We start from the raw sequence: 24,703 nt of genomic DNA, 5'->3' as shown, positions 1-24,703 counted from the left end.
GTTCGATCTGCGCACAGCGCCGTTAGTTTGTTTTCCGACACTGTGCACTCAGCTAAATTCCATTACAACTGGTTCAGTTACTTTCCATATCATGCATTTGCACTAGTACAAGTGACTTTGCCCAAAAGAAAAATTAATTAAATTATGGGGTTTTACGTGCCAAAACCACTTTCTGATTATGAGGCACGCCGTAGTGGAGGACTCCGGAAATTTCGACCACCTGGGGTTCTTTAACGTGCACCTAAATCTAAGTACACGGGTGTTTTCGCATTTCGCCCCCATCGAAATGCGGCCGCCGTGGCCGGGATTCGATCCCGCGACCTCGTGCTCAGCAGCCTAACACCATAGCCACTGAGCAACCGCGGCGGGTTTTGCCCAAAAGAAAACCTTCGCTAAATTTTAGAAACCTGTTGGAAGAAACTCAACTTGGTCCGATTGGTTGTTATCCACTTTTGGCATTTCACTAGGGTCAGAGAATTTCTACGAGCGGCCGGTGGCTGCTGTGTTGGTAAGCCCAGGCCTTACCTCGAACACTGCGTACTGCAAGCATGAACAGACAGCAGTCATCGGATGCAGACGACCTTATCACACGTATCAGCTAACTATAGAAAGAAAGGTGCGGGCCCGACTCACAAAAGGAACTCTCATTTGTTTTTATCGCAAGACACACTGACCAGATAACGTTGCAAATTTTAGCCTCAGTGCAGAATATCCGTATTTAGCTTCCCAAAAGCAAGACGGACGTTACTGCATATATATATATATATATATTGTCAGCTGCTATATGTGATAGACCACAACACGCGTCACAGTCGTCTATAGGTTGAGAACACTTGAGTATCGTACCTGTACCAGAGGAGAACAGACGCCGCGGTTCTCACATTTGCGCCAAATTATGAACGCCCGGAGAAGATTAACCTCGATTTTACCAGACCCGAGCCTGTCGACCACGTGGAGACACCACCCCGCTGTTTTACGTCCCAGCGCTTCGGACATGTAGCAAAGTATACTGTCGTGGGGAGCAGAGATGTAAGCGCGGTGGAGAGTCCTCACGACTTTAAGACATGTGGTGTCGGTGTATATAAATCCTCGAAAGAAGGTCTCCATGGAGACGTTTCTAAAGGACATATCTGCGAACAGCTCACCAAGGGATTCATACAACGCTAACGAGAGGGGCAACGCATTCGTTGCGCTTCTCCTAGAGTAATCTGTGGTGACTTTAACAGACATCATTCACTTTGGGTGGGGAGATAAGATTGTTGATCATTGAGGGAAGGAACTTGTCGCAGCCGCGGCTGCTGCTGACTTATGTATCGCGAACGATGGCAAACCAACTTTCTTCAGACCACCAGATTCATGGAGTGCCATAGACCTCGTGATCCATTCTACAGACCTTGTCGTATCGTCAACAACGGCCCCAGACAGGATGGGCAGTGACCACTTTCCAATCTTCACCACCATCACCGGATTTCACACTGCTGGGCGACAATTCTGTGCTGTGACCCGCTGGGACACATACAGAGAAGCGTCGGATGAATCCCCTGGTGAGCTGTTCGCAGATATGCTGCGGAGCAAAAGAGTGGCTACCTCAATGTTGAAACTGCCAGACCATTTCCCTACTCCTGATTTGAAACTAAAGAACCTCTGCGCAGCGCGTAGGAGAGCGGAACGAAAACTAATGAGAAAAACGGGAAATCCATCTGCGAAAACTGAATGCAACAGGATAAACGCTGTCATCCGTCGTCACACAAAAAGATTAAGACGAGTTCAATGGGCTGCTTTCTGTGAGAGCTTACCGGCGTTTACTCCCATGACAAGTATATGGGGAGTAATCAATAGCCTATCCGGAAAGAGTCGCCCACACAAACCATTCGAAGCACTTGCTTTAAAGCAAAGAAAGTATTTACAAACCCTTGCAGAAGATTTTGCATGTGTATACACATCTGGCAGATCAGCAGGAGTGGCGAATCCTCTGTCACCTAAATCATTCCACATAAACGGTAGATACGCTATTCACCTTTCGTGAATTGGATTTGGCGCTTAGCAAATTATGAAGACGCTGTGCTGTGGGTCTCGATTTTATCAGCAATCAGATATTGACAACTTTGCCATACGGGAGAAGACGAGCCCTCCTGGACATTTTTAATCGCGTTTGGGGCACAGGCGAGATCCCAGAAATGTGGGAGACAGCATGGGTGATGCCAGTGCTCAAGTCCGGAAAGGATCCTGCGAACCTTGCCTCATATCGGCCAGTATCGCTAACACCGTGTGTATCAAAGTTCATGGAAATACTAATATGTACGAGGTTAACTTGGTATCTTGGGCCGGATTTTGTGCACGATTGGAGTGCCAAGGACAGTGTCTTGGGCTTACTAAGCCACATCAAGCACCATCGCCTCGGCGGTTTTTCGACACTCGCCATCTTTATGGACGTTGCCAAAGCATACGACGGTGTGCTTCATACAGGCATCATCAACGGACTCCAAGCCATGGGTGTCTCAGGAAATGCTCTTCGATTCGTCCATGAATTTCTTAGAGATCAACGTGTCCAGGCTACGCTCGGAAATATAATGAGCGAAAAGCGACGCATTTCTCTCGGCGTCGCACAAGGAAGTGTCCTAGCTCCCTTACTTTTTACGGCGAAGCTGTATGTGGTAAGCCGATTCGTCCGTCCGTCCGTCTGTCGGTCACGCCGATAACTTCTCCGGCGCAACCCCACGCTTATGCGTGAAATTAAACAAAATAAAGGGGGAGAGAGAGAGAGAGAGAGAGAGAGAGAGAGAGAGAGAGAGGCGCACGATTTGCCATCGTCTGATCGGAGATCGTTGTTCGGCGGTTTCATTCGGTTAACGGCGCGCGCGATTACCCTACTCCGCGCCGACGTCGCCCGCTGCGGGGCGCGGCCACGTTTTTGGTGACGTTAAAATGTCTACACGCTCCTGTCAATCATCTTGCAACCGAGCACGTCGTCTGCTAGGCGCTGAACGCGACGGGAGGTGGCAAGTTTAGAGGTGCGATCATACGCTCGTACGAGACCGACTTCGCATGGCGCGTCTCGTGGATTGGATTGGATCCAAAAGGCGGCTTCGGCAGCGGAATGGTACGTTCGGATCCAATCCATACTTTAATTCTAGAAAATAGCGCTTGCGATGGGAGCTTCTGTTGTTGCATTGGCGTTGTTTGAGGAGGAACGAGAGCAGTGGAGGTGCGAAACGAGTTTGAAGAAATGGTAGAAAGCGAATTCCGGCGTCGCTTTCGTTTTTTGAAACAAATAGTGCGTTGGTTGCGAGGCGAACTCGACCCAATTCATCGGGTGTCAGCGAGCCGCTAGAATGTTGTTGCCTCTTGAAAAGTGCGCCACTGTTCCCGTCGTTTATTTTTTACTTTTTTTCCTCGCTTTGCGTGACACCACCTAGGGACGACGCTGAACAATTAATAAGCACCAATCGAAATAGCCGCCGGGAACCTGGATGTCGTAGCCATCTTTGTTTATTTGGGCAGTTTTGTCGGAACAAGGGACGGATTCTGGAGTTTCGAACATATGTCAACTAATTTGCTAAAACAATCGATGCTTCGCTTATGGGGTGAAACTGCGCTTTTTTGCTTGAGCTGACGAGTGAGAATATCGAGGCCATCGTGAAATCGTCGGCAGGCTTGCAGAGCAAAGCAAGCCCTATAAAATGAAGATCTATGAAAGCTGCAATCCGAAGTAGGTTCAGTATGAGCAAGTAGTCGGCTATGGGAGCAGCATAGTAGAAAGTCGAGCAGCTGTAGGGGCTGCTCGATATAGCGACGTCGAACTATATATGCGCACAACCAACTGCCAGCTGCCGTCGCTTTAGCAACTGACCTATCGCCGCGATACGCACCGCGCGCAGGTCAGGTGGCGTTGCGGCTTTTTCAGCTTCCTGCAAGTGCTTCCAACGCCAGCTGTTTGGACTACAACGGAAATGAGGCCACAGCAAGGTCGATACATATCGGTCACGAAACTTGGAACAAAAAACGGTCGCGAACCCTCTTGCGAAAGACATCAGGAGCGAAGCACGATTGAAGCGCGACTAGGTGCCGATGGGACAAACAATGAAACAAGAAAAATCTGCGAGAACAAAATTAAAAATGGTTAATTTAAATATTTCCAAAGAAAGCAATAATTAAGTTTTAAATAGTTCTAGCGCATTACGAGCAGAAAAGTACGCTGTCTGCTTTACTTAACAGCATATAAGCTTGTTTTTGGCGACGTCTACAGAACAATGTTTTTGCCACATGAAATAGCGGACCTGTGCAAACTTACGCGCAGCGAGCTTCTATGAGCGAGGTGGACCCGCCGTGGTAGCTTAGCAGCTATCGTGTCGCGCTGCTAAGCAGTTAAGAACAGCGGCTTGATAAACAAAACAAATATTTTATCACTGCTACAGCCGCATTTGTCGTCTGCCTCCCACCAATGCTGGCGTATAATCGCAATCGTGCTCACCTATCATTGTCTTCAGCATGCTTCCAATGAACAACCACATCCTCACTGCAGATCGAATCACTCCGATATAAAACGTTCCATTGCGTTTGCCGCGTTACCACTTCGTGATTAGACACTCCAACCGGTAAGCTTTCGACTGTACGAAAAAAACAATGGGTGCCATGAAAATTGGTTCTCAGTCCCTTTAAGGAAAGCACTGAAGCAAGCTCGAGGACACGTTCGCGCGCAAGCTGAGATGAGGTGGAAGCTCAGAGTAGCAAAATAACCCTTTGTGTAACGGTGTTATTATGCTTCTTTGACATTTTGAAATGCCAGAGCTTAGAGAAATTTACACATTCGCGCCGAGGAAGGTAAGATGAGGACGCAACTTCCGCTTCCGGCCGAGTGTGACGTCATACATGTTTTGTTTATTTTTTGCTTGACAGAACTCCACCGCCGCGATACTCTGATGGCGACGGTTGCAACACACCAACGTTTAGTTCAAGAGATTGAGGCAGCCCTGGAAGCTTCGCTACCAGTTTGCGCATACTTTGGCGACGCTCCGAACAGCAGCATACGCGCGCACGCATGCACGCACACTCGTAACCTGCATGCTTCAACTTGACAAGCGAAGCCTTGCCCGATTCACGGCAGCGTTAGAATAGTCATAGAACGCGTAGTTTATGGGCATTCGCCACCATGTCCTATAGTCATGCGCGGTTGTGCCGTAGCACTAACTCTGAAAGACCTGGAGACTCTTGTGTCGAGCTGAGCGATGGCTGGATGTGAACTTTTTAAGCTCGCTGCAGTATGGCGCTGCTATCAGCATAGAAAGCTTGAGCGCGGGTTGATAATAGGTCACCATCGGGGAGCATGCATAGACCATCAATCGGCGAAAGCAGCTAACGACACGTATCGTTCCTGCTCACTTCATGCCCTGCTACGTGAACGATTCAAGGAAGTGCGGCAAATGCTGCAGGCGCTTTACGACTCTTGTGCGGAAGTATCAGAGTGCAGCCATGTTCAGCGTTTAGCACAATCACTCTTCCAGCCGATGCGCGATTCTGTATATACAATCGATTCTTAGGCATGAAAATGGTTGCGTAAATGCGCTCACTGTTTCACGAACCGCGTCAAATTGACGTCCCTGCGCACGAAACTGAAGAAAAGATCCAGATCGCGGCGTCCACGAAAGTGCAAAATAAGTATCGCCGGTACCTACGTGCACCGGGGACCTTCGAAGGTGCCGTCGTCCATCACTCATTCCATCGGAGGCGTCGACTCGCGCTCCGACGTCGCCAGGTGCCGATATCCGAGTGCAGCACTCGAGTAACGAACGTGCGCGGAGTCGAGAAGACAGGCCGACATCGCGTCGACAGACCTCGCTCGATGTGCACACCACCGCCGCTGAGCAGCTTTCGCAGATTTGCGAGACGATAGAAGAGGCGCACAGGGCTCTCGACGCGCAATCTGGGCCACCGATCTGCACAGAACACTCGCGCGACGGACTTGACCGGAACGAGTCGTCAGGCGGGAGCGCTTGTCGTCGGAGCACTTAACAGGGTCGGTCGCAGTATAGGGGCGAGGGAGGTTTAGAGAGAGAGAGAGAGAAAAACGAAAAAGAAGTTACAAAAATGAAACTGAAGGGGAGAAAACGAAGCTATCGGCGCGTGGAGAAAAGACGCGGTGCGTACGAAAAGCCGCGCGTCGTTGGTGCACCGTTTCGGAGAATACGGTGCAGTGTTGTATAGAAGCTCGGTCTACTTGATAACGCAACCCCAGAGAGTGAAAGAATGTAGATAAACAAATTATTCGGATCTAACGCACATGTTTTGAAACGGTTAACCAAACGCTAGAAATTTGCTCATGTCATTCATTCTTCTGAATGGCCTGCTCTGTTCGGGTATTACTGCGCTTTCGGCCGCTTGAAACAAATTGTGTGCGAGAGAAAGTGGAAATGAGGGTAAGCTTTTCTTAAGCGGATACCGGACGGCGGAAGTCGGGGTGCGTACGCCTGGTGCTGCCTCCGAAATACGTGTATTAAAGAGGCTACCTCTCTCGTGGTCTGTGTGGAGCGCAAAACCTTGCACGTGTTACCCATTGTGAGTGCTCTCAGCGAGAATAAGAGGAATCGAAGGGCTCAGTTCTTTGTTAATGCTACAACCACGTGAACCCGACAAATAATGAAGTCAAGGAAAGCATATGGGCAATGAACTCTCTTTCTTTCTTCAATTAAACTGTAGAAACGGTAAATTAAAGGGCAATGAAAATGGACGAAAAGAAACTGGGTAGTTTCACCCGAACGGCGAAGCAGTGACAACGGTAACAAAGTTTAGCTTTGAGTTTGGACTGCCCTGACGGTGTGAGTGCGACTATATACGCGCATGCGACGTAAGTGGCTGCGCCGAAATTTCTGTCGCCCTAGAAACTTTAACACGCCGTGTAAGGCGAGTAATGGCATCGCACAGGCGCTACTGCGCTGCCCGTAAGGAACGGAGCAAGTGAAATTACACCACTTTCAGATTTTGAGCACTAAGATTGTTTTGCACTTTTTAAAAGTCTGAGAAAATTTAAAATAAAAAAGCATGTGCTGTGAATTAAGCGTTTCATGACTTTTGTTTGCGCTGTGCAACTAAATCTTTCTGAGATTAATTTAGTCAAGAACTTAAGACTTGGTTTCAACAACTTTTGCGGTTGAATAGCATAGCATGCATACCTTGTAAATACTGCATGCATGGACAAACATATAACGCACATAAATATATACAGCACTTCATCACGGCGACGGCGGAAGTTCGCTTGGAGGGTCCATATAATTGCTATCACAATAAAATAAATCCGAGGACACCTAATCCACTTCTTACGAGTTGTGAACGCAAAAGCATTAATGTCCAATTGATCGCCGCTGAGCGGCCCTTCAAGTTATGAACTCCTCGCAGGCAAGCGTTCGCGCTGAGCTTCTTGGCGACCTTTTGATTTGGCCTCACCGGGGCGAAGTTATAACGAAGGCGAGAGCTTGCCGCGGGCGAGGAACGCGCTGATAACACAGGCTTCCGAGAGCGAGGGTGACGTGACGTAGCACTATAAACTGATTAAACAGCTAGATGTGTTTGCGCTGCCCTAGAGTGCGTACGTGTATATCTGCGTGTACCCAACCGGCTGCGGTGTCTCGAGCTTGTGCAGCTGGACAATTTAATTGTGCTAGCACCGCGATGACCGAGCCTAAGGCACGTGACATATTCGCCTGAATAACGCGAGCGTCATGTAGAAATGTGCGCGACCAACGCGGAACATCTCAACTATTTTCGTCGTTTCAAGACGCTGTCATCGCTGCATGCAGTGAAAATGGTCCTACGCCTTTATAACAAACTGGTTCTGCTGGCTCTCAAGCGCAAGCATCGCAGTGGTACATGAACTTTATTTGTGAACAAAGCGTTTGCAAGGACGAAAGATACACATAAAAATGGCTTCCACCAATGATCACCTTACAAATTTTGAACTTTTAGCTGCAACGCGAGTGTAAAACGCGTTCATTGGTTCTCCCTCTTGCGGGATATATTTGCAGCGCCTAACAAAAGCATGGACTGACAGAGCTACTCATTCTCAGTAGCACAATAACAACGCGTGCTACGTCGTTAGCATGATATATGACATCACACAGCCTACGCACTCCATAGACTTGTTGATGATAGCGCAATCAGGAAAAAAAGTGATCGAGCACTGAGTATAGCCCCCGTGCATATGCTTACCTACGCCCGAGTTCGGTACCCCGTGAACAAAAAAGAAAGAACGCTCTGTTCGTACACTTTTGCAGCTACAATACGCTTAAAACCAATCCCTAACATAAAACAAAAACAGAGTTCCTCAATGAAGCCCGTAGCCACGAAAATTAGCCAAAACATGTAAAATCCCTTGCGAATTCCTCACCGCAGCAAATCGACGCCCAGAGGTCATGGTGGCGAGTGCGCCCAGACGCCAAAAAGAAGGAAAAAAAAAGAGAGAAAGGGCGCGAAAAATACCACGTGACGGCGCTCAACCAATTGGGAGATGCAGACCTCTCCATGCCTCCTTGCACGCTCCTCGCAGCAGTTGCGGCGGCAAGGTAAAAGTATGTCGCTACCTTTAGTTTTCTTATTAGTTATGAATGGATGGATGTTATGAGCATCCCTTTTGGAACAGGGCGGTGGGTTGCGCCATCAAGCTCTTGCTATTATACTGCCTAATGTTCTACCTAGGTTAAACAATAAAAAAAAACAAAACAAAAAGAAAAACACTATGAACTCCCACAACCAAATTTTATGATCCCCTATTGCGAACTGTGCCTTTGTACGTCTCCGTTTTTTGTCGATTCCCTACTTTTATTCGACCGATCCTCCAATCGCCTTTTACTAATCCCTAATGCGCTCATGTTTACTTCTCCACTGCTCTCGCTGAGCCCAAGGGCTTCAAGGAGGCCAGTGGTGCCAAATAGACATTCTAATAAAACATGCTCCATAGGCGCTTTATAGGTGCGTGTTCTAAGGGCCCGTACATGGTCGATCCGTCCGTCCGTTCCGCCCTAGCCCGCCCGCGTGCAGAGACCCAAAAGGCGGAAGGTGTCGCAAAATTCGATGCACGCTCAATCCGCACGAGCGGATCACACGCGCACTCCTATTGGGCGACGCGGCCTGTTGACAGCTGGCAACCGTTCGGCGGAGCAAAGGTGTTCAAGGTTGGCAACGACCTTTGACAGCAGACGACACTGGCATATTTTTGCAGATGTGATTTCAAGTTTCCACGTTCCGGTGAAAATGCGACTCTAGGCTGCCACATTCTGTTCTGCAGCCGTATGTGTTGCATTGGCACCGTCATCCTTCTTCGAAACATTGCACAGTCGTCTTATCTGCGCCCCCTTTTACAGATGTATTGCAATCGCATCACGTCGCAGCACGCGACGTATTCTCGGATGATTACTTTCAGTGCGCGCTGCCTTGGCTGGCTGAACAAAACCTCCCTAATTATCCTGTTTCTGACTGTTTCTGACGCGGCCGTAGCTTAGGCCTTACGTCCCCGCTTCGCTTCGCTTCGAGCACGCGCCATGTTTGCGGTGACGACAGCCGAACCATCCGCCTCGGACCAGCCAATGAGAGACGAGCAGGCGTGCGGACGGGAAAGTTGTGACCGCTCCTCGCTCACCAGTAGAGAGCCATCAGCACGCGGGCGGATGAGAGCGGAACGGACGGGCGGACTGACCATGTACGGGCCCTAAGGAATCCCGATCTCGCTTCGAAAAGTAATGAGCTTCCCTTAGAGTTATCATAAATTGTTTCTTTCCTGATTTCGTTTTTTCCTCTGAAGTAGTTATTCATGGCTGGTTTCTTTTCCATTGCCCCCACCGATGAGATTATTTCGGCCTCTCTGACTTTCCGCTTGACGTTCTTTGTTGCTGTGTTGCCCACCCTACAGGCCGCATACTTGCTGGTAAGCTTCCTGGTCCTTTTCCTCCCCAGTGAATCAATGTTTTTCCTGTACAGATACCGCAACACTCTCAGCCCATTTACTTTCTTCCATATTCCTCAGTCGTTCTTCATACTCAATTTTACTGCGAGCTTCTCTCACTTCAAAACTAGTCCAGCCCATATCACCCTGCACAGCTTCATTTGTAGTCTTCCCGTGAGCACGCAAAGCGAGGCGACTCACTGACCTTTGGTTCCCATCGAGTCCTGATTGTACCCCTGATTTAAAGCAAACAACTGCATTTCCTTAAAGTAAGTCCTGGAACCATTACACCTTTCCACATACCTCAGAGCACCCCGTACCTATTGTATCCCCATAGCGCTCTGTGCTTCATTATGGCTGCATTTCTCTTCCCATTCACTGTTCACTCCCTTTTGGCTCGGTGTTCCATCTAGCGGCGCTGCCAAGAAGTCTGCGTGTGGCCTCCGACATGCGTGGTGCATCGGTGCGTGCGAACGCTCGTTCCCTCGCCGGCCGCATACGCAGTGGCAGACACCCAGAGACACAAGTTGACGGGGAAGGGGTTAATTGAAGAGCGGCACATGCCCAGTACATACATGGCGACGCTTGCTAAAGCGGGCTGCGCTTGAGGAACCCATGTGACCAGAATTGTGCTCCACCGAGCACGGGAGTAATTTTAAAGGATTTAGTGCGGTGAGCGTTCTCAGGAAACTCCACGCACCTTTATCTGTCCAGATTTTATTTATTATCTGCCCGTCTATCAGCTGGGCCGGGTCTCTAATCGTCTACCCGCCAAGTTGGGTCACCGGGTGGTCCATGGTCTAATGGGTAGAACGTTGTGCTGGTGTGCTGACGGGACTCGGTTCTAAACCAACCGTCAGAGCAACTTTGGTCACTAGGTACGTGCCGCATGGTATGCACCGCTCTTCAATAAGCCTGTTTGATGCCGCCTTAGATCACGTGCCTCTTCAATGAACCCCTTTAACGCCAACTTCGTTCTACGATGCTGGGCGGATTCACCAATGCTGGGCGAAATGAAACCCACGTTACACATATTGAGACAACCTTGTCTGTATATGTAGTCAAACACGCGCCGCACCCGGAAGTTCGCGGCGCCGCCGCTAGATATGGCGCAGCGTATTGTTGTGGCTCGAGGTAGCGTGGTGCCACGAATCCCCCAAGCACGCTGATGAGTGCGTCCGATAGTAGGAATGAAGAAAAAAGGGTTTATTTTACCATTTTTACACTGCCTCTCGTTTCGGAAGCCCACTGTAAGGTCGTTGTGAATGTTCGGCTTGGTGAAGCTCATATATGTGCATTATTTTCGTTGCTTAAGTGCGTGCTTCCCCGACTTCTCTGAGGGCCACTCTGTTTTTGTGCATGTGTTGTATGGCAATGTTGTGCTGGTGGCTCGCATCCTGGCCGTTTCCAGAGAGCGCCTGCTTTGGGAAGGCGGTGGCCGGACGCTGTTCGGCGAAAAAGGGAGCGGCAGGGGTTCTCGCGCACTGGTTCTGGCGAGGGCCATAAATCGCGCAGTGAGCCGCTGTAGCGGCATCTGGAGAAGGGAGTAATTGGGGAGTGTTTTGCGTAGGGCCGAGGCGCCGCGGGGAGCTCGAGCGGCGGCCACCGCCGGTGCGAGTTACGCAGCCCGGGGACATGGTCCCGCGGCTGGCTGGGGGGTGTTGATAATGGGCGCGGCTGAGCGGGCAGTGTGAGCTGAGGCCTGAGAGACGACGGACCGTTCTCGTCAGGTGCCCGATCGGAGCGACGGACTGCTCCGAGGCCTTGCGCAGCCGCATTCGTAATTGTGAAGTCGTTTTCCTTGTTTGCTTGTAACCCCTTGTACACCATATACTCCTTGTAATCGTTACTATCTGCCTATAAATAAATCAGTTCGAATGATTGACAGCAAGCATCGTTAGTGCCGAGACACCGAAGCAGAGAGCTGGGCAACGGCTCAGGAAGAGCCGAGAGCGAACAACAACCACAAAGAAGGAAGAACCCGGCGGAAGAAGAAGAGAAGAAAAACTTCACTCCCACTCCATGTAGGACCATATAAAACGCCTGAGTTAGGATCAGCACACGTCAGCCCTCCGCCTCACTGCGCCAAAGGTATCCGCTTTTAACACCATCATCTTCCCTAGGAGACTAAACTATAGGGAATCTGACTACTGTATCGCAACCAATCACAATCGTCCAATCGGTCACAAAATGCCTACCGAGTTGCACCGTTCCGTCGGGAATCCGCCTCCTATCGTGCCCCTTCGCACCCGCATATGGCACAAACATATGTAGCATTCTGGGAATCCAGGGGGCGACGCTGTTCCCACGGTAGCCTTCGACGCTGGCCCCTCTCATCCATTAGTTCAGCTTGTCAGGTTCAGGTATAGAGTGATCTACGCGGTAATCACCGCTTCTACGGAGTGCGGCGGTTGTTGTCGCCTCGAAGTGAGCCCCTTTGTTTGCGCGTCACAGTCAATGTCGAGCCCGTGGTCGTCTGCGCGCGCGCTGATGACAGGACCGCCTCGTGGGAAACGTCCAAGGAATGCTCGTCGCCGTATTGAGACGTTTCAGTATGCAGAAAGAAACGCGAGAGTGGTCGGCTGGCATATACACCTCATACAGGACGCGTCTCAGCGGTGGCAATACGGTCTGCCGCTACATTGCTTGAATACTAATCGCATTAAGGTTACATTTATCTTGAGATCGGTTCTCTGGAAATTTTTCCGTTGAAGAGGTCGGGGAAAACTTTTAGGTAGCCAGATGGTCGTAGAACAAGAACTGCGTGAAACAGCATTAGAATGACAATCAGAAGCTCTTATGATAATCAGAAGTTCTTAAACATTATATGAATAAAGTTTAGGAACAGGTATAACATTAAACTGCTTGAAAAATTGCTCTGTATGTGCATTGAAGGGCACGCCAGCTATATGTCTAAGAACTTTTTGTTGAAGTACACTCAATGAGAGGTAAATTGGACGGCGCAGTTTTGCCCCATATAAGTAAGCAGTAGCTTAAGTTGGGTAAAAATAACGCGTTGTAAACCAATTTAATATTGGGTGTAGAAAAAGTGTAATCTAACCGAAATTCCGACAATCTTCGAACATTTGGTGATAATGTGTTGAATATGCATGTCCCGGGAAATAAGTATAGACCAAGTGTTTTGGAGGAGTCAACAACTTCTAAAAGCGCTTGTTCAAGATCAAGATTTTCTGTGAGAACTACCAGCGACTGTTAAGGAATAAAAACGATTGCTTTAGTTTTGCTTGTATTGATTTTTAATGAATTTATTTTACTCCATGTCAGCAGGCCTTGGAGAAAATCACTGATGTGTAACTGAAGTGTTTTAATGTTGGACCCGCGAAATAGAAGAGTCATGTCGTCCGCGTAGATTATATATGTTGGTGTTTTATTGATGTTAGTGACATCGGTGACATATAAATTTAACAAGAGCGGTCTAAGAATACTGTCTTGAGGAACACCAGCATTTATCGATTTCAGAGGGGATAGGTTGTCGTTGATAGAAATGGACTGTTTCCGGTATTTAAAATACGATCTTAAAGTTTTAAAGATACTCTTCTTATCCCGCAAAGTTCAAGTTTTAGTAATAAGGTGTCATGGTTTAAACTGTCGAATGCTTTTGAAAGATCTACACATATTCCAATAACAAACTGTTTTTCCTCAAATGCTCTTAAAATAATCTCTTTTTGTGTTAACAAAACATGCTCCGTTGATCAACCTTTGAGAAAACCGAAGACATTCATTCATCAAATTGAATTTATCTATGAAAGAAGAAATCCTAGAATGTAACAGTTTCTCCAGACCTTTAGAGAACACCGGTAGAAGGAAAATTGGTCGGTAATTGGCGATATTGTTTTTACCTCCGCTTTTAAAAATTACAATAACTTTTGAAATTTGCATTTTTTGTGGAAAAGTTTCGGTTAAGAGGGCTAGATTGTAGATATGAATGAGTACTCGTGCAATTAAATCGGCTACATATTGTACTGGTTTTATTTGTAAATTATCTATTTCCAGAGCTGCACTGTTTCTTAATGAACCAAGTCTGACGAAAGTTTCAGATTCGCTCGTCGGGTTTAGAAAAAGGATATTAGGTTTTTTTTCAACCATATTGGTTGCATCGAAATGATGGAAGCTTTTCCCGGTATTCAGTAAAAAGTCATTAAAAGTTTGTGCCATATTAGTACCATGCACTGATTGATCATTTGATGTTAATTTGGTGACATTTTGGTTTGCATTGGAACGGTTCAAAAGGTCATTATTTTTTTCCGCACGGCTTTAGGCTTATAACTATCTTCTAGAGAAAAACGATTGTGCAGGCATTCGCGTTTCGCATACGCAGGAACGTATTAGTTGTATTTATATGTTTTGGAATTAGTTACAAATCCTCAGGACTTCGCGCGGACAAATTTTTTTGAAATACTTATTCTTATTCTTGATTAGTTTGAGGCAGGAGTCAGTTATCCAAGGTGTACGTGATCGCGCTGATTTCCTAATAAGTGGAAATTATTGGAAACACGCTTTGTTAAACAGGCACCAAAAATTATAGTGTTCATCGCATGTTTTCGAGTCATAGACGACTTCCCAGGCAATATTTATCAGCTTATCTCGAAAATTATCGAGTGCATGGTAATTAATGTTTTGTAGTTTTCAATCTACGCAATGTATTTTTCTAGTGTGCTAATAGGGGATCTTTACAAACAAAAAAATTTGGCAACTTGTGAAGCAAGAACGCCACCCACAGTGTCGCTAGGAGCCAGGTTTGTTATTAAAAGGTGATTTAAAGTGGCATTGCTACTATTAGCGGTAATACGGGTAGGACTATCAGTTAGAATCCATTCGACACCGAGCAAAGATGTTGTGGTAGGGACGAATTCAGCATATCAACATTGAAGTCACCGCAATTACACAATAAATGAATGTTTCAAGATAATCAATGAAATTTGACAAGCTCCCGCCAGGAGGACGGTACATTTTAGCAATGGCATAATTTTTAGATTTTACCACAAAACTTTGGATATCTCTCGATAAAAAGAACTTATCAAGTATGTTACATTCGAAGCTTTTTTTTTACATGTATAAACAGTTCACCAATAGATCTGCAAGTTCTGTTTATAAAAAAAAAAACATGTTGAATAACCTAAATCTCTCATAACGTCTAGGTCTTATGTGAACCATGTCTCCATGAGCATTGCAATGACAAAAGCAAAATTAAAGCTTTCTAAGAGAATCGATAGTTGGCCTGTCTTATTACGTGCTGATTGCACGTTAAGATGAAAACAGTCCTTTTATGGGTTCAGTGCTGTATATCGCATTGACATTATTTCTGTGTAGTGCCATTTTCCGATGTATCTGCTTCAATCATCTTACGTGTTCTAGCCCTACACAATCTTGTCAAGATCATGAGAGCTGTGAACATGAATTACTCGAGAGTTTCACTAGAATTACTTCCAGCTACAGACTCACTTCTTCTCTATTCTTTTTCCCAGAAGCTGTTTCAGAGGGGGACACAGATGTTCATTTATAAATACTGGGGAGCCCGGTGAACAGCCGAGGTCAGACGCTGGCACGCGTGTCTTTTACGAAGAAGAAAGTCGCGTTTTGGAAGGCTCCAAAACTGAGCAATAATACTAGGTCATGATTGATCTTTTCGCGGTTTGACTTATAGTATGCACAACTTCAATGTCATCCGGGATCACATGTTCATTGATATGTGTTCCTATTTAGCTGAGAACTTTCTTGAGGTCTTCATTTTCCTGTTTATCCACTACGTTAATCTCAATGTTGCGCCTTTGTGAATACTGCTCACTAGCAGTCCTCCTTAGCTCGTGCTGTTCAAGCTCCCGTTTCATACATGTCTAAGCATTCATGAACGATTCATTGGCCTTTATTAAAAGTTCATTGTCCTTTTCAAGGGTAGTGTTTTTTTTTCATTATCTGTTCAAACCTCGTATTGAAATGCTCGAGACTTTCTACAAGGTCTTTTAGTTCCTTTCTGACATCTCGTTCAAGTTTAGATTTGAATTCTTTAAATTCGTTCCTGAGCACTTCCTTGAACTCCTCGATGCAAGGTGACATATCGCAATGTCACAAAAACGATTCACACAAACAGATCACACTTGCTGCCGGCAGCGAGGCAAGAAAACATAAGCGAAAAAAAAATGAAAGGTTGAAAAGCAACCAACCTGCATGAAATTGAAAGCAGATGCGATTTGAAGATGCGTCCTTCCTGGTTGCCTCGCTGCTGCCAAGTGGCCGATCCAGACGAAATCCCTCAGGTTTTATAACATGTAGGTAGTCCCGGCAAGGCTTTGGTCCCGGCGTTTGGGCAGCTGGGGTACGTCACGACACTTTCCTTTCCAATGATGACGTTGAGGGCACGTGACTTTGGTTTTCACGTGCTTGCCAAAGTTCCGCGATGCGATATCTGACAGCGTAGATCCAGCAGCCGACGCTGACAGCAGGCTGCGTGATATTGAAAGCAGATGCGATTTGAAGATGCGTCCTTTCTGGTTGCTTCGCTGCTGCAAAGTGGTCCATCCAAACGACATCACTCAGGTTTTATAGCATGTAGGTAATCCCGGCAAGGCCTTGGTCCCGCGTTTGGGCAGCTGGGGTACGTCACTACACATCCTTTCCAATGATGACGAAGTCGAGGGCACGTGGCTTCGGTTTTCACGCGTTTGCCGAAATTGCGCGATTAGATATCGGGCAGCGTAGGTCCAGCAGCCGGCGCTGACAGCAGGCTGCGTGAAATTGAAAGCAGATGCGACTGGAAGGTGCGTCCTTCCTGGTTGCTTCGCTGCTGCCTGAAGACGTACGCGCCGACCAAATGGTAAAGAAAAATTTCACCGAAGATTACGATACTCCCCAATGCGAATTTCGAGCGCAGTTCCTTAGGTGTTTTGAATTCGCGATATATTATAGCAGAGAATTTGGTTCTGAAGGACAAGGTGCTCTTGGCGGCGGCGGTGCTGAGCCTCTGCTCGGGCAGCTCGTTTAGCAGTAGCAGTAGACGAAGCATTACCACGGGTTGCGTTGCTCATTGTTCAGAAAGAAAGCGTAAACACGTGGACGCGTGGCTTGCGCGGAGCGCATTCTATAGCCGCAACGGCGCCGCAGGCGTAGTTGCGCATGCGCAGTGGGTCGGAAGCCCACGCCAGCGCTTTGTTTCTGCGCTGGCCGCGTGCCTGATCGTTCCGGCACTCCGCTTTCCTCCTCACCCTTTTCGCCACACCCTCCTCCGCTTTCCGCCTCATGCTTGCGCTGCACCCTCCTCTCCACTTTCCTCCTCGCGTCTTTCATCCCCCCGCTGGGCACCATGTCGGCTTTCATCTCTTGCTGTGCTCGTTCGCTTGATTACACCAACGCTTGCCATAAGAACGGGTGCCTAAAAGCTGCGCTCTAAAAAAAGCGAGAAGTCATTTAACTAGCATTATTCCTACTATTCTTATTTCTCAAAATATTTCCAGTCAAGGTGAGTTCCCGTCCAAGTGACTGTAAACTTTTTCAACTGATTGCTGAGCCGGTATAATGTATCGATTACTTTTGCGAGATTCTATTCCTTTATTGTAATCAAGGCTTATAAAGTTTGATTTGATTTGCTTTGATGTCTTATCGTCCACAGCTCACGACAGGCCGATGCTGCTGATAACGTAAGCTATTACCAGCATCGTTGATGATGCTTCTGATAACTGCTTCGCCCACTGACGAATTGCGAAAAAAAAATAATTGGAACAGAATTGTGACATTGCGCCGACCCCGTCATCCCCTTTGTATAACCGTTCGCCGAGTGCTTCTGACATGCCTGCGCTTGCTTCTGACCGTCGGTGGTTGGCGGGACTTTGTCGGCAGCCGAACGGCTCTTTCGCTTAGCTAGTGCGATCTCTAACTTCCGCACAGCTGCACGCATTAAGCGGACAAAGCGTACACCTGCTGCCGCATGGCAGCTCCTCACGTTTCCGGCGGGCGAGCAATGACGTAACCGTCGTTGCTCGCTTGCACGTGCGCGTAGTGGCCCAGTTTCCGCACGGATGCTCCTCGGCCGCGCGCGAAAGTGGCAGCCGGCGAAGTGCCTGCGTTCGGTACTACAGCGTGTGCTAACGCGAGCACGCCAGTGATTGCGGAGCTCTATGGCACATGCATAGACACACTAAACACACCGCAGGCGATACGCCATCGTCTTGGGCGTGGCGTTACAGCTCCTGTGAGGGCGGCGTTGTTGTTAAGGCACAGATAACGAAAGAACACGGCTGCCCTTGAACCAAGTCTTCCACCCACTAGGCAATAAGTGCTGCTTAGGAGAGGTGGGACAAGGAGACAGTAAAATTAATGGAACTGGAGCATTTGCATCTCTTTTATGTGCGCCTTGTCCTTGCGTTGCATACATGCAAGATGAATGCGAATTAACTCGCGAAGGCCCCTCTTCTGCTTGACTTGATTGGAAGCAAATATGTGTGTATACTTTGAGTACAATAGGAATGCAGATATTTTAAAGCGAAGCTTTCATTGCCTCAATTTTTTTATTTTGCTTTTCCACTGATGCTGTCGCTATCTTGCACGCCAGGTGGGGCGATGGCAGGGGACGACAGAGGAGAAAGGCGATGCGAGAAACTTGCTTGGACCTTTCCATCGTGTCGCTACAATGCCCTCTGAAGGTCCCTGGGCATCGCCGCAATGGCCTCTCGGCTGCTGTAATTATCCGTGACTCCTCACAAAAGCATTGCAGAAACTGCAGCGCTCACCTTTGTACTAACGCGCAGCAGTCCAGAGGGAAGTAGATAGATTGGTGGAGAGGAGGCATAAAATGGGTAGAACCGACGTAGTCACGAAACTAGTGAAAACAGCCTTGTGACTCTGCGCTCACAGCTCGCATACATGGGGGAGGGTGAGAGAGGGAAAGGGCGACGTAAGAACACTGGTATCCACTAGAGGGAGCTATATGGCTCGAAGCGCGATCCAGCTCTATTATCGTGCTTCGAGCGATCCAGCTCATTACTTTTCGAAGCGAGATCAAGATGCTTTAGAACACGCACTTATAAAGTGAGATATCAGAAGGAAGGAGAAGCATGTACTTGCTGCGGTAAAGCTAGGGAAACGATGCAGCATGTTTTATTAGAATGTGAGGATATCTGCCCGCGGTCGATTTAGGCACCACTGGCCTCCTTGGAGCCCTTGGGTTCAGCGAGAGCAGGGGGAAAATAAGCATGCCCCCAATAGAGATTAATAAGAGACGAATGGACGATTGGTTGATGAAAAGTAGGGAAACGACAAGCAAAGGAGGCATAGAAAGACAAAGTTCAGAATCGGGGTTCAGAAACTTTGGTTATGGGAATTCATCGTGGGTTTTTTTGTTTCCTTTCTTTCTTTTTTCTTTTTTACGTACGTAGGGCATTAGGCAATATAATAACAAAAGCTTGGTGGAGCAACCCACAGCCCCGTTCAAAAGGGGCCGTTCATAAGATCTATCCATGCATCCATTAAGCGCGTGGGCGTGAAGCTGCCGAAGTCGTCAGCCTTGTCCCGGCAGCAAGCGCCAGCGGCCACTCTGTTACCGCCTGCGGGCCAGCGTTTCTTTTCTATTTGTTGCGATAGCAGTTATGTGGACACACCAGGTGAATTTCTGCCGTTGGCATCGGCATCGGCGTGATGTTCCGTACAAAGTCCAAGGGCTGTAACACCGTATGTACCATGTTGTACCATGTCCACTAATTTGCTATCGCATCGATGCTTCGCCAATCGGGCGAAACTACGACATTTTTTGAAACAGCGCCTGCCTGTTACGCAGTTAAGTGGACAAGCCGACCAGATAAGTCTTCAGGGAATACGTTTTGCGCCCAAGTACCCCGAAATTGTATTAATCATGCCACATTTTATTAGGAAATAGATGTGAGATCGATCGTCTTCCCTAGTGAGGCGTGTTAAAGCTGTTTGGGCTTTGCTACGCAGGTTTACGCGCTCTCAGCCACAACTGTTCCAGAAATGCTCATTAACCTTAAATGTGACAAGGGGAAACCGCCTCCAGGCATACTGTGTAGTGATCATTTTACCGGGCCGTGTTTTGACCGCTCCTGTGCAAGAACCCGTCTTCGGAATGATTCCATCCCAACTCTGTTTTCTTTCGCAGAGCACTTGCAGGAGGTGAGGCCTTCGCGACCTTAGAGCTATTCTATGTACAGGTGTCCATGATTAGCAGAGGAGATGTCTTCCAGTCATTGCACCTCACTTGGGGCGTTAGAAAAAATAAAACACTTGTGTTTCGCACTTCCGCAACACCACATCCACTAACTCAGCTAGATCTCATGGCTTGGCATGCCCCAGAATAATCTCAGGTTGTTAATAGCACTGCGAAAAATAGGCGCGCACGTTGCACTCATTGCAACCTACCTAGTCAAAGAAAAGTTTTCTTCTATCTCGGTGCATCCGTTGACGCTGCGACGAGTTGTGCATTCGAGACGAAAGCTGTTGCTTGCTGACTGTCTCCTTACAGCATTGGTAGCGTAAAGTGAAATGCGGAGCAGTATTGCACGAGCAAATAACGAACGTCTTAACTGAACTGAAGCCCTAAACCTATGGTGTTGTCGTCGAGAATATATTATCTCGAATTTGATATTGGCAGATCGCAGACTTCCGAGCACAAAGGGGGCATGATTTTATCTAGAGGTACTTTTATATCTGCTATACGCGGATGCTACCTTGTTTATTGATGAAAATGAATTGTGCTTTCATGTACCATGTACACGGTTAACTTGTGCGTACATTATATCTGCATGTAAATGAATTGTTTTTATCATGCATTAGATATAGAAATAATGTGTGCATATATTGTTCATACTTTATAAGTTCATGTGCAGGCGAGGGGTAGTGCCATTCCTATGCAAAACCTGCCTTTTTCAGAGAGACAGAGAGAGAGAGAGAGAGAAAGCAAAGAGAAGAAAGATAGGGTGGTAACGAGATGAGCGAAACTACTAGTGAAACTCCAAAAAGGAAGCCACTTTAGGAGACAGCCCAAATCCATCGCCCGAGCAGGCGAAGTGCCCAGAAGCCCACAGGCACCGTCTGCTGAGGGTTCAGACAAGGTAAGCTTTTTTATTCCACCATACGAATGTGAAGCAAACTAAGTCACGGAAAACAAAGTGACCTAGAAGAGCATTTTTTTAACCTTCGACGCTATCGACACGAGTTACCAGTCGGGAAGCTTGACAATTATTTGCATGTAGAGTATTATTAGGATTTGGGAAAACGAAACAAAAATTAGAGATGGCTGAGTATATACTTTTGTAATGAGCCGTGAACTATTTTAATTTCATACAATGAAACGTGTAAGCGTAAGTGAGCGCGCACAGCAGTGCTGTGCATCTTCATGGCCTAGCTGCTCTGCATGCTGAACGGGACGTGTACTTCTAGCGGGAAATGTTCACTAGCCTGGTATCTCGTGCAGATGTTTACATGCTTATTGTTGAGCTCACAATATATATGATTTACAGCTATATGACCATGCCTTTGCCGTCTTGGACACTCTGAAGACTCTAAGAAGGAGGCTTGGTCGCTGCACAGAAGCCGTAGAAGGCGTCAAGAGGAAGCTGAAACTTAGCCAGCAGCGAGATCAAGGTCCCATTACTAAGTGAAATTGAGCCTGGCCTCACAGTTCATTAGCCCAGAAAGCAGTTTGAGCGCTTCTTCACTACCTGAAGGCAGACTTGAGTGCCCGACTATATACATCCTGCGTCTAACTTAGTGCATTTGAAAGTGCGATAGGCTCATGTTTCTTTTCTCTCTCTCTCTCTCTTTCACTCCCAATCCACTTACCCCGTGTAGGGTAACTAAATAGACTCAGTCTGGTTAGCCTCACTGCCTTTCCTTCCTCCCTTCTCTCTCTCTCTCTGTCGATGACCTAAAGAACAAGCGTCTTGTTTCAGACGATACGTGCACCATGCTTGAGAAGCGCTTTCCAAGAGTGCCTTTGGAAGTTATACAACGTCTCTTGTAGCAATCGAAGTGACGAACCTGCAATGCCGAGCTGGGAGAAGTACTCATCTACATTGCGCATGTTTGCCCTTGCACTTAAGTTTTATTTGACAAAAACGTAGAAATACACGAGGGAAACTTTTTATTGTGCCTTGTCGCACTCGTCCACAATCGCAAAGTGATATAGCTCTGTAAATGTGGAACCCGGTTTTACAGGTGAAGCCATGAACGCCATTCAGGCGAAGGCTAGTGAAGCCAGAAAGAACAAAAAAGACCTAGCATGCAGCCTCATGGTATAAGAGATGGCCATATGAAAGCACGTAGAGTGGGATGCATGGACAGAAGTTTAGAGGTTATGTAGATATCGGAAATGGGATGGACGATGACAGCAACGATGTTGCAACTTAAGCCGTGGTTGTCATGCTTATGTCCCTCGACTCTCATTGGAAGATCCCCTTTTTGCGGCAATTTTCTCATCTGTTGCATGCTTGGAAAAGAAAGAGCGAACGTTGTAAAACTATGCTTGAAAAAATTGCATGATGCAGGAGTTCGCGTAATGTCACTGACCGGTGATGGGCTCAGCTCCAACTTTCTGATGTTTGACTACCTTGGGGCTTCATTAGTGGATGATCGTGCGATGGTGGCATCATTGAACACCTTGTCACAAATTAGAAGGTGTATTGTTTCCTCGACGTATGCCACATGCTAAAGCTGGTACATGATGCCGTTGCTTCACTCTGCTGTCTCAAGAATGCATCGGCATCATGTACACAATGGCAGTACATTCGAGAGCTCCAGCAGCTCTAAAAGAAAGAAGGCTTTTGTGCCGCAACGAAGCTTCAGGCGCGCACATTGAATGGCAGAAGCAAAAATTAAAGTAAATCTGGCTGCACAAACTTTGAGTTCCAGTGTCACTCATAGTACTGACTTCTGCGATGAAAATCTGAAGCTCCATATGTTCAAGGGTTCAGACGCCACTGGAAAGTTCACTCGGCTCTTCAACCGGCTTTTAGACTGCCTCAACTAGCGTAACACTGTGACAAAGGGATTTAAAGCACCACTCCGGCCTGACACCAAAGGTGCCTGGACGAATTTTCCAGAGGAGGCCAAAGAGTAAATTAGAGGTCTCACTGGCTCGACAGGGACAGCCATTTGCAGAATCCAGTGGAAGGCTGCTTTTCTTGGTTTTCTTGTTGCACTGAAAGCACCATCCGTCTGGAATCTTCTTCCTTGCTACTTGGTGAAGCTCCCCCATTACTTTATTTACTGATCGACAAGTTCGCACAAGACCACAGTGCGCTCTTTCTTGCTCCATACGCTCCCAAAGAGGAGGGAATAACAACCACATAGCCTCACAGTTTGTCGCAGCTTACGAACGTCTTGTCGTGCTCAGTGAGATTGAAGGAGGACGAGGAAATTGTATGGCTCTTGACGACACCTGGATCTTGTATGTGAGCAGTCGGACTGGTGCTCATGATGAGCTGGACATGACTGTGTTGAAGCAAAATGGTAATGAATATCTCCTGCATATCAGTGAGCTCTCCGAAGAAATTGAACTCGAAAGGGAGTATGGGCGTTTTCCATCGCTGTCACCATATCTTGGCAACGTGACTTGCTACATTTCAGGCTAATGGTGGCGGATCCATTGAGTGACGTGACACTCAGTGACTGTGGTAGAACTTCGTTAGCATTTCTCAAGCGGAAAAACTGTGGCGGTCTACAGACGACATCATCTTCTACAGTATACATCTGTCAGACAAAAGAGAAAGTAATCTGGCAGCAAGACAAACTTCATGGCACCAGGCTTTCAAAGAAGGGAAATGTCACCGATTTCTTGATGTTGTCAATTATCACTGAGCGTTCTCGAGACCTTCAAAAACTATACCCAGAGCTACATGAGCGCATGCTTGAGTCAGCCGCTGAGTCAAACCACTTCGCGCGTCTTGTGAAAGGGAGAAAGGATGCAAAGAAAGGCAGGGAGGTTAACCAGAGGCAGTTCCGGTTGGCTACCCTGAAAGGAGGGAGGAAGTAGAGGAATTGTAAGGGAAAAAGCAAAGAGGAGAATCGTCACTGTTTCTTCGTCTTCAACAAGGACGACGAAGATGGCAAAGAACACTGACATGGCCCATAGCATCCTATTCTTGTCCGGGCAGCCAACCGGCGACCTTAATCGGCTGAACAGGCAGGCCTTATATGTCTCACTAGAGGCTCTTGTTCCGAATGAGATTACGGATGTTAGAATAACACACGTAGAAATATCCTCGTAGTCGATGTCAAAAACAGAGCAGAGTTGGATATCTTGAGAAACGCGAAAGTGCTGGGCGCCATGAATATCCGCAGCGTAATACCACAGGACAGCGCCTCATGGAGTGGGTAAGTGCATTGTATGTCAACATTAGGATGCTTCACACTGCAAAGGCTGCCGGTGCAAAAATTACTGGATCAAACATCCGCAGCATATTGACGAAGCTGATCCTTTTCAGTCATCTGTAAATAATTCATGCGTCCTCACATGGCTACCACACAAATAAACGAGCTGTTCTGTTGTGTAATTTGTTTTTCAGTTTCATGCGCAGGCCTAGCATACTTCGATGGCTTAACTTCTACGCATCTCATAATCAGCAGAAAGTGAACAGTAATTTCTATCGGGCACTAAAGGCACTTAATTGTTCTTAGCCATAGGCAAATTTGGCGCTCAGGTTCCAATTTAGCCATTATTACATATTACTAATTGAACGACTTACTTTTCACATTCTAGTTTGGTGAACGCTGAAGGCAATCATAAATCGAGATATATTGATCAGTGCTACG

General features: G+C 47.3%; 1 protein-coding gene across 7 annotated transcripts in view; it reads right to left on the bottom strand.

Moving 5' to 3' along the window:
* v (Tryptophan 2,3-dioxygenase vermilion) overlaps positions 1 to 16,592 on the bottom strand; it is a 165,014-nt gene extending 148,422 nt beyond the window's left edge. Inside the window, exon 1 of one of the 7 annotated variants that reach the window (XM_070535054.1) lies at positions 16,111 to 16,592. In XM_070535054.1, the coding sequence (XP_070391155.1) occupies positions 16,111 to 16,116 (6 nt within the window). In that variant the 5' untranslated portion in view covers positions 16,117 to 16,592. Of the gene's footprint in view, positions 1 to 5,668; positions 5,975 to 16,110 lie in introns of those variants that run through there. The other 6 variants (XM_070535051.1, XM_070535055.1, XM_070535049.1 and 3 more) reach the window with 6 other exon arrangements.
* Positions 16,593 to 24,703: the final 8,111 nt, after the last annotated feature.

Source organism: Dermacentor albipictus, chromosome 3 (genome assembly GCF_038994185.2).
Source record: "Dermacentor albipictus isolate Rhodes 1998 colony chromosome 3, USDA_Dalb.pri_finalv2, whole genome shotgun sequence".
In the NCBI taxonomy this organism is placed as follows: domain Eukaryota; kingdom Metazoa; phylum Arthropoda; class Arachnida; order Ixodida; family Ixodidae; genus Dermacentor; species Dermacentor albipictus.
This window is presented reverse-complemented; position numbering and strand designations above follow the sequence as displayed.